The following is a 10,804-nucleotide window of genomic DNA, read 5'->3' as shown; positions in this document are numbered from 1 at the left end:
ATTTAGAAATATTTTCTGGTAAATGGACACGTTAAATTAAGGCGTCAACAGGTAGCAGCTGGAAGCCTGACTAAATAACAATGTTAGGCATTTCAATAGTGTTTAGATTTTACAATGGATTACACCAGTTCCACCTGCCTCCCATGTGCCCAGCTCTGGGCTGGCTGCTGAGGAGATAGACAGGACTCTGCTGCTTGCTATGAGCCAGGAAACTTTCATGTTTGGCAACCATATTATTTTTTTTGTGTATTAATCCTCGCCTGAGGACATTTTTTTTCATTGATTTTTAGAGAGTGGAAGGGAGAAAGGGAGGAGGGGCAGATAAATACATCTGTACTAATAAAAGGGCTATACGCTAATTAGACGGGACATCTTCCAGACATCCTTCCAGACGTCCTTCCAGACAAAGCCACGGTGGCAGGGGCCAAGGCAGAGGTGGTTAGGGGTGATCAGGCCGGCAGGAAAGGCAGTTAGGGGCTGTGAAGAGCAGCTACAGTGTTTGGACAAGTTATGGTCTGAACCTGTGGTTCCATGTGGCTAAGTGATATAAGCTGGGGGAGGTGCAGCAAGTAAACAAATTGATCAAGTGCATGTAATTCAGTAGATGTGAAACCCAGGAGAACATTGTAACCACGCCCTTACTTTGCCTCGTGGAATCTGGCTATAAAATAAAGATTCGGCTTGCAGGCCTTGGCGCTGCCTCTCCATCAGAGAGAGCAGCATCCCACACAGCCCCAGCTTTCTTCTCTTGTCTGTCTTTTCTTAATCCTTCACCGCCCCCTCTCAGGCTCACCAAACCTGGCTGTGCTGGCGCTGCATAGGGGTGATCAGGCCAGCAGGGGAGAGCAGTTAGGGGTGATCAGTCAGGCAGGCGAGTGGTTAGGAGCCAGCGGTCCTGGATTGTGAGAGGGATGTCCGACTGTGGGGATTGGGCCTAAACTGGCAGTTGGACATCCCCCAAGGGGTCCCAGATTGGAGAGGGCACAGGCCGGACTGAGGGACCCTCCCACCCATGCACGAATTTCGTGCACCGGGCCTCTAATGTATGTGTGTGTGTGTATCACACTAATATATATATATATATATATCTCCTATATAATAAAAGCCCAGCGATCATAATGGCATAACAACCAGAACGACTGCTCGACCAGTCGCTATGAGGTGCATTGACCACCTCTCGGTCCCTCCCCCCCCAACAACCCTGCAGCTCCGATCGCTGGATGGCGAACGGGGAACCAGGGTAGGTGGCGGTGGTGGGACGGGGCTGGGGACTGGTGAGCAGGTGGAAGATGGCCCTGATCGCAGGCTAGGCCTAGGGACCCTACCCATGCACGATTTCATGCGCTGGGCCTCTAGTATATATAGTTACCATATATATACATAGTTATATATAACTATAGTATATGTAACTCTAGTTATATATACTAGAGGCCCAGTGCACAAAATTCGTGCTGGGGGTGGGGGGTGTCCCTTCAGCCCAGCCTGCACTGTCTCCAATCCGGGACCCCTTGGGGGATGTCCAACTGCCTGTTGATGATCGGGCCAAAACCAGCAGTTGGACATTCCTCTCACAATCCTGGACTGCTGGCTCCTAATTGTTCACTTGCCTGGTTGCCCCTAACTGCCCCCTGTTCTGGCCTGATCACCCCTCACTGCCTCTGCGTGCCGGCCTGACTGCCCTTAACTGCCCCCCACCCCCACCAGCCTGGTCACCCCTTACTGCCCCCCCTGCTGGCCTGGTTGCCCCAACTGCCCCCCCCTCCCCCCACTGGGCCTGTTCGCCCCACGCAGCCTGCTTGTTCAGTCGTTTGGTCGTCCCTCACTAACCCCTGCCAGCCTGGTCGTAGGCAGCCATCTTGTGAGGGTGTGAGGGTTAATTTGCATATTACCATTTTATTATATAGGATAGAATATACAGTATATATGGAGAGAGAGAGAGAGAGAGAGACCCACCAATTGCTTCCTGCATGCACCAGGGCCGGGGCTTGACCATGGATACCCTGATGGGAATCGAATCCATGACACTTTGGTGCGCAGATCGACACTCTAACCACTTACTCACACCGGCCAGGGCACCATATCATGTTTTTAATTCTCACAGCCTTTTGGGGTAGGAACCATCAGCACTGGTTTAAACACGGCAGACTGACCTGCCCAGATCCAGCAGCTAGTAAGAAGCAGATGGACGGTATGAGGTTTTCCAGTTCCTGGATCAAGTCTATAGGGCTTCCTGTGCCTCCCCTTTCCTATTACGCAGTCGTCACCTTTCATCCATTGGCTCAGGACAGGGATGTAGCAGAGCAGAAAGTAGAAATAGCTCCAAGCTCTACAAGGAAGTCTCAGGAAGACTAAGTATCTTGGCTTGAGTAGGACCTGCTCCCCAAGCCAGAAATTTGTTCCTCTGATATGGGACAGGAGAAAGAGGAGAGGATTAAGATGTGTCTGTCTGTAGGTGGCTAGAGAAAGGACCTGCAGCCTGCTTCCCACCAATGTTAGCAGTAAGCCTCAGCCCGAGCCATCAGAGCAACCAGACCAGGGGCCGTCTTTTCAAGGTTCCTGTGTTCTGAACTTGGCACAGAAGCAGCAGAGGCTGTAAGCCAGAGACGCTTTGGGTTGAAATGATCTTGAGACTAAGGATTGGGGACCAGATGGACCTTCCTGATAGCGTGGTATTTGACTGATCTTGGGACAGTACAAATATTTGGGTCCCTTAAGGTAACTCCCAACAGAAACAAATTGTTTTCCCTTATCCTTAAAGTTACAGAATACATTTCTTTCATTTATCTTCATTATGTTACAGATTTTGCTATACTCTGTACTGTAAATTAATCCAAGACAGTGAGGCTCCAATCAACTAACTGGGATCCCAATGTACTTGAGAGGTTTCCAGAGAACTTTAGACCATTTAAACTTTAGAACTAAATCAGTACCAACATCTACAAGTATCTGTACTAAAAGCTTTAGTTCTCCATACTCTGTAAACTAGGCACTCAGGTTCCTTTTATACAGGAAGATTGGCTCAGAGAGGAAGTAACTTGTTCAATGCCACACAACCAGGATTCAAACCCAGGCATTTTGGATTCTAGAGAGCATTTGTAACCACCATGCTAGTGTTTGGTTTGGTACTATAGGCAGGGAGGCACCTCAATATGGAGGAGGTTCTAGGAGGTCCTAGGCCTGTGAAGTTGATGTCCTATAAGGTGAGCACTACATGCAAGTTATAACTAGGTATAAAAAGACACAGATCTTCTCCCAAAGAGCCTATTTGAGTTAGGGGTAAGGCATGTACACGTACCTTTCCTAGGCAACTAAGAATGTGGTAGGGAATGCTAAAGATAGGCGTTATGGGCCGCCCCAGTGGTCTACACATCATGGAACCTCGACCACTGGCCCATGCGGTGGGATGTGCCTGACTGGGGGAGTCCTGAGCAAATGGCCTTTTATCTGTTCAGTGACCGGGCACAGCTGACCTGGAGTCCCTTCTAGCAACGCTGGGTAACTTTTGTCTACTCTGCCTAGCTCACACTTCTGCCCACCTGACCCCCTGGATTCACGGGGACTCCCCGGCTCACTGTACCACATACACACTCATCCTTCATTCTCCATTTCCTTAAATGATCCAATCTTCATGTGTCATGCTTTTCAATATTTTTATTACTTTATTCTAGTGTTACCAAATTTCTTTTACAATTTTGTTTAAAAAATGCAAAATCACACAAGTAAATGGGAAGAAGGTATGGGGGAATAAATGGTGATGGGAAAAGAAAATAAAGAAAAAACACACAAGTAAATGTATACTCATCCTTTTGTTCACAGATTTTAATGGGTATCTGTTTTTATGAAATGCCATCCTCACTTTGCTAATTGCAGGACTGAAGCAATTAAATAAAATGCATCACATGACCAGGCCAGTGAGATTAAGCCACTTGAAAAGTGCAGCATACACTGACTCATATAACGGTTTCAAATAAATGTGAAGCTGAATTAAACATACATGGGAAATGAAGTACACATTTTGATGGAATAAGTAAATCTGTGAAAATATTTAATTCTGAAAAGAGTAAACAGGACAATAAAGTGTAGCACGACGTAAGGTCAGCAGCCAATGACAACTGAAGGTTAAAGAAACATACATGCAGTGACACAGAGATATGAAAGTGACATTGCCATTCCAGGCACATTAGAGCCTAGGATAGATTCCACCCTCCATCCTCCCCAAGGCTCTAATATACATCTTTAAAAACTCATTGCTGCACGTTTCCAACATTTAAATTCACTACTTATTTTTGAGAGCTATGCTCTCAGTCCTTTGCTCACATGGGGCTTGAAAACAAGCAGTTTGATTGGGCAACCACTATTTCCCGTGGAGAGAAGTCTGAACTTATGGGACAATAATGTTTAGCAGCCAAGTTTGCCACAGGAGCCTGTACAAGAGCAAGATTACTTAAAGCAGTATGCTCTGATGGGAAGAAGGATGTTTACAGAAGTTTAGCCTAAGTTCATCATTGTTTGTTCCTTTCTTAATCATACAATGTCAAGTTTTCATGTGAAAGCCAAAAAATATATTTGTTTTGAAAAAAAGTTGAGCTTTATATAATTCAATCCCTTCATAGACATAGGAAGTTGTAATAGTAGGAAGATGGTAATTTTACAAAGCATATCTTGAATAGAAACATTACAAAACATTTGAACACATATGAATTTTTAGCATACTAAAAAGAAAAGTTTAGATATGTCATTTTCAGTTATTTAAAATTATTTTCGGTTTCTCATTTTAATTCCAAATTAATCTTAATTTTATATTTGGATAATAAAGAGTCCTACATTTCCCATAAAAAAACAAAAAACTAACACTCACTAGGCTTTCCTTTATTTTGAAAATGTAGATAAGGGAAAAAATGACAAAACCATGGCCCATAATTTCTTAGCCTGGATTATCCTATAGACATAAAACAAAAGTAATACACATAACATGTGCAGAAATGTACAAATTAAAAAGTAAAAGCCTTCATTCTTTCTTCTCTCCACTGCTATACACTCTCCCTAAAGGCAATAACTTTTCCCCCTCAGCTTTTTTTAAAACATAAGCTGAAAATGCCTGCAACTCATCTTTCAAAGCCTAACTCAGGCTCTGCCATCTCTATGGGCTCAATGCCATATTGGAAGACTGGCCTCCAGTAGCAAGGCCAAGGCACCCCCAGTCTACAAAAAACGGCCTGACATTTCTGTATTAGTTCCAGGACTCCTATTTTCCCTGGATCTGTCACACTGATTATCCTTTTGGGATAATGAGCTTTAGAAGCAGGGAGGACAATGAATGATTACAAACAGTGCTTTATCTTTGACCACCTGTGCCAAGTTTTCTTTAAGATAAATATTAGGGAACTTTATCAACTGAAGGATATAAATATTTAAACTTAATAAAAACAGCCAAATCACCCAATAATGTACTAAATTTGTTCTCATCCTCAAACACAATTTTCAACTATTTACTATGTGAATGATGAAAATTTCAGGTTTATGTTGCATTTTTAAAGGAAACAAAACCCCTGTCCTTAGGAGCTTAAATTCCAGTACAGTGGAACCTTCTTGCTAGAACTTAATTCGTTTCAGAAGGCTGAGAAACAATTTGTTATAAAACTGAATCATTAGAAATAATGTAAATTGAATTAATCCATTCCAGACCCCCACTTGATTCAATTTTAAACCAGTAGTAGAGGCCCGGTGCACACAATTCATGCATGGGGCAGGGTCCCTCAGCTGGGCCTGCACCCTCTCCAATCCGGGACCTCTCGGGGGATGTCTGAGTGCCGGTTTAGGCCCTGCAGGATCGGGCCTAAACCTCTCACAATCCAGGACTGCTGGCTCCTAACTGCTTGCCTGTCTGGCTGCCTGGTCGCTCCCTAACTGCTCCCCTGATAGCCCCTAACCTCCTCTGTCGTGCCCCCCCCCCCCCCCCCGTGGCTTTGTCCAGAAGGACATCTGGTCTAATTAGCATATTACCCTTTTATTAGTTTAGATATGTCTTTTCTTAAACACTTCTTGAATTTATAGAACCATTCTTTACTAGCCTTAAAGGAATTTTTCATATATCACTGCCTGTGAAATGCTATCACCGGCTAACTGCTTTACCTTTATCCAATCAACAAGTTTTTCTACCTATTCAATTGCCTGTGATTGCTGTTTTGTGAGCACTTTCACACCCATAGCAACATTAGCACTCTTGATGGCCTCTTTTATGTTTTAAAATAGTGCTAATCACCTGCAACAAAAGCACTCTCTCCAAAAAGCTTGATGCTTTTTGTTATGCTGAGGTATCAGCATGAAAAGGTTGTTAGGTTGAAAACGGAGGTTTTGGTGAACAACCAAGACATTTTTGTCTGTTAACTTGGTTGAGAACTGAACTGTTTGAGATGGGAGACATTCGAGAAATGAGGTTTGATTGTAGTGGGATACAAGAAAAGAAATATATACGAGTATAGAGAGTAAAGAAGGGTAGAAGGTGATAGCAGTGAGTCTGGGGGATGCTGTTTTGTACAGAATGCCAGGGAAGACTTCTGATAAAATGGGTATTTGAGAAGACACATGAAGGGAAATAAGGGAGTAATTAATGTGAAAACCCAGGAGAGGACATTCCAGGCAGGAGAAATGGCAAAGCAAACAGGCCATAAAGAGAGAAACTAGTTGGCATGTTTGAGGAGCAGCAAGCAGCTGGGCAGACCGGCGTGGAGTGAACAAGGAAACCAGGAGTCAGGGCAGAGGTCAGGAAACAGCGAGGTCAGATCTGGTAGGGTCTTGTCAGGGTGATAGGTCTTTAGATGTGCTGTGAGAGGGAAAACTACTGGAAGATTCCTATATGACTGGAGGTAGGTGGGGGAAATACTGAGACAGTTATGAGACCTTGAGACAATCCAAGTGAAAGATGATGCTAGTATATGTTTTAAGTAGTTTTTCCTGCTTTGAATTTATGGTGTGTTTTTCTTGTTTCTGAGGGGAAAGATAAGTGGCCATCTTAGATTTTGTTTACCTACTATAGTAATACAGCAATCTTCTTGTTTATATCTTAGTTTTATGTTACACAGACAAGATTACGAAGTCATCTAGTATTTTATATTTTCATTTTTTATACTAACATTTTTGATCTATCTAAAATTGTTTTGTGGGTAAGCAGTAAAATAGGCAAAGGCCACAGTACATAGCCATGCAACTTACTCATTGCACAAGGGCACCAGGCTGAGCAGGGGCTGAAATCAGCCGAGCAACAGTGCACTGAGAAGCAGAGCCCACTAGAGCAGCGGTTCTCAACCTGTGGGTCGCAACCCCTTCGGGGGTCGAACGACCCTTTCACAGGGGTCGCCTAAGACCATCGGAAAACACATATATAATTACATATTGTTTTTGTGATTAATCACTATGCTTTAATTACGTTCAATTTGTAACAATGAAATTGGGGGTCACCACAACATGAGGAACTGTAGTAAAGGGTCGCAGCATTAGGAAGGTTGAGAATCACTGCACTAGAGGAAGGGCCCTCCTCCAATTCGTAAGGAGGTACTGCACACACTAGTGGTGGCACTGATGATAGAGCTCAATCTCCAATCCACTGCTTCCACAGCAGTGAGGAGCTAATCCACCTCCCCACACCGATCTGAATGCCACCTCCATCCTATTCTAGTCGTGGCTTCTCACGTCTGTGGTGGAACCATGAACCTCATTTAGGTTGAAGTTTGTTATATTAAAAAATTTTTTTAATGTGTCTTTTTCACAGGTCTTAACTTTAGGAGCTAGATTAGAAGCAAATTTTAACATATTAGAAAGAGTTGGATGAATAATTCCTCATTTTCAGATGTAACAGAAAAGAAGCACTTCTTTGCTTAAAAACTTTAGCCTAAATACAATCAGGAGATTCATTTCAAAGAGCCTGTGTTAACCATCTGAAAGGCTTCTTATCATCCTTGAGGTAATAGCTCAAATCACAGTCTAAAGTCCAGCTGTTATAGGAAACCGTTTTATTTCCACTCAGGCCTGGCATTACTTAGAGCACTGTAACTGGAAGGTTCTTATACAACCGGCACAGGAGGACACAGGCTTTCAAGGAGGTAGAAGATTAGTGGATGCACACTTTGTGAATGGTGAGGCACTATATATTCCATGGCCTCTTCTCAAACAAAAGTGAGAATCCTGTCTTTTCAGCTGTTTTTTTTTTTTTTCTCTTCCAAATCCTCATTATGCTATCCTTGCCTTAGTGAGACAAGAAATAAGATTTGAACCTTCTGCCAAAAATCACAGGCTTCTTTCTCCCAAGACAAACAAGCATAAAATATAAGAGAAATGAAAATGTGCCCGCTTTGCGGTTTTATGCTTATGCTAAGATGTCCTAACTGATCAGATACTGTTTTCTCTCCTCTGCCAAGAAGGCCTGGAGTTGGAGGGGATGAGAAATGGAGGGAGAGGTGGCAAAACAGTTGCAAGTTCTCTAGTAAGTAGCTTCCTCAGATTCTCCTCCTCTCCTCTAAGTGGACTTTCAGAAATACAGTTTTCTCCAGAAAGCACTGGTTTGTCGCCATGCTGTCAAGGTTGCTGAAGAATTCACTAAACTGTAACTACGCTTATGCTAAGAAAGAATCTAAGTTGATTGTCCAACCTCAGAGGAATCACTTTGTGCAAAGCAGTAGATGGAACAATGAGGAAAGAAGAGGTGCCGAAGGGCTCAATTACATAGAAGATACAGACACGTAACTTTACATCATCAGTTGTATGCGAAGGAAACATGAAAATGTTATTTTGGATAAGAGCAAGCATTTCTAACTTGGATCTTCTAGATCCAAGTCATGTTTCAGTGCTTCAACTACTATATATGCTTAAATATTTTTAGTTGAGATATATTAAGAATTTTCTACTTTCCAGCAATCTTCACTGTCACAGCAGTAACAGTGACAACTAGAGCTTTAAAAAATATCAGGCATCTGCATGGAATTATATTTGGTAATTTTGATGTTTAGATATGAAATAGATAATTTTCAGTGCCCTTTTATACTAATTTTTCCCCTATCACCAAGGCCAGGTGTAGTTCATGCTTCCATTTGGGGGTTCACTACTTCATCTAGAACTATTCTCTTACAAATTATTCCATACTTCAAGTTATTTTATTTTTTTATTCTGACCTCTGCCTCTTCAAATCTTCTAAACAACAAAATCTTCTATTCCTTCAAGCCTCCACCAAGTCATTCTGTATGTAACAGAATGATGATTATTCCATTTCTAAAGGGTGGCTAAACCACATTGCAAACCTTTCCTTTTCCTTTCTAATAGCCACTGTCACAATCAAGAGGCCCAGTAGCAACACCACCTCTACATTATATAAACAAAGGGGTTTGGTGGGTAAAAATTAAAATGTCCTATGTAATAAAAGCCTAATATGCTAAGTGTCTGGTCATCTGTTCGACCAATCAAAGTGTAATATACTAATGATATGCTAAGGCCGCTCAACCGCTCGCTATGACGTATGCTGACCACCAATGAGCAGACGCTCCGACTAGTAAGTTAGCTTGCTGCTGGGGTCCAGCCAATTGGGACTGAGCCTCCCACAGTTCCTCCTGGGCTGGCCAATCTCCCGTGTCCCTCCCCAGCCCCGATTGTGCACTGGTGGGGTCCCTGGGGCTGGCCTGTGCCCTCTTGCAATCTAGGACTTTTCGGGGGATGTCAGAGAGCTGGTTTTGGCCCGATCCCACAGGCCGGGCTTCTAATTAAGATATATTGAAAAAATAATATTGCCACTTGAAAGTTAAGAAAATTGGGCCTTGTGTAAATCATTTTATCTACTTTTCAATTTAGACCACTTAGTGAAAGGTCAGGAACACCTAAAGCAGTGGTTCTCAACCTGTGGGTCGCAACCCCTTTGGGGGTCGAACGACCCTTTCACAGGGGTCGCCTAAGACCATCGGAAAACACATATATAATTACATATTGTTTTTGTGATTAATCACTATGCTTTAATGATGTTCAATTTGTAACAATGAAATTGGGGGTCACCACAACATGAAGAACTGTATTAAAGGGTCGCGGCATTAGGAAGGTTGAGAACCACTGACCTAAAGGAATGGTTGGCTACTGTCTTGTTACGAACCTATCATAACAGTTCCAAATCTAGGATATATAAATTTCCATGGTAAAACAGCTCCTGTCTACAAAACCAAGCCATTTATTATCTTAGTTGGCAAAAGTAGATGAGATGTTAGAAGCACAAATTTAACAAATACTATTTTATTATTTACAAAATACACAGTGATCAGAAGGGCACACATCACAAATTATGAAAGGAAAAAGTTAGAGACAAATGCAATGAACAACAACAAGGTACCCATCCACATGGAGTCCATTTAGAACAAAACAGTTCTTTGTTAAAGTTTGACAAGAAGAGTAGGTACATTGCTGTGTAAAAAAACCGCCAGTTACCTAGAAGTACACCACTACCAAAAAGTAGAAAGTGTTGGTAGTGTATCTAAATGCGTCCTAGAGTACATTATAGTATAGACAGGTCTAGTGTTCTACAGCAGAACCAGTGGTTTTAGGCAGGAACCTGTGAGAGACTTGACTGCCTATCTTGCTGGAAGAGCAAAGCCCCAGGACCAATTAACTTCCCTACCTTCCATAAAGCTTTGTTCAGGTGACTGTAGAATGTGGTGTCAAACACCCCATTCATTTCTGCTGCAAGTTCCCTCAGAACAGACACTGTGGACTCATCACTGGCATTCAGAATCCGCACAAAGAATTTATTCCACAATTCACCATCTTTTAGCCTAAA

General features: G+C 42.7%; 1 protein-coding gene across 4 annotated transcripts in view; it reads right to left on the bottom strand.

The window, feature by feature from the left end:
* Positions 1-10,247: 10,247 nt before the first annotated feature.
* BUB1B (BUB1 mitotic checkpoint serine/threonine kinase B) overlaps positions 10,248-10,804 on the bottom strand; it is a 68,470-nt gene continuing 67,913 nt past the window's right edge. For all 4 annotated transcript variants that reach the window (XM_036297056.1, XM_036297039.1, XM_036297047.1 and 1 more), the window contains one exon: positions 10,248-10,799. In XM_036297056.1, coding sequence (XP_036152949.1) covers positions 10,568-10,799 — 232 coding nt within the window. In that variant the 3' untranslated portion in view covers positions 10,248-10,567. The remainder of the gene's footprint in view (positions 10,800-10,804) is intronic.

The sequence above is a fragment of the Myotis myotis genome, unplaced genomic scaffold, assembly GCF_014108235.1.
Source record: "Myotis myotis isolate mMyoMyo1 unplaced genomic scaffold, mMyoMyo1.p scaffold_m19_p_1, whole genome shotgun sequence".
Classification (NCBI taxonomy): Eukaryota; Metazoa; Chordata; class Mammalia; order Chiroptera; family Vespertilionidae; genus Myotis; species Myotis myotis.
Note: the sequence above shows the minus strand (reverse complement) of the source record. Positions and strands in the feature narration are given on the sequence as shown.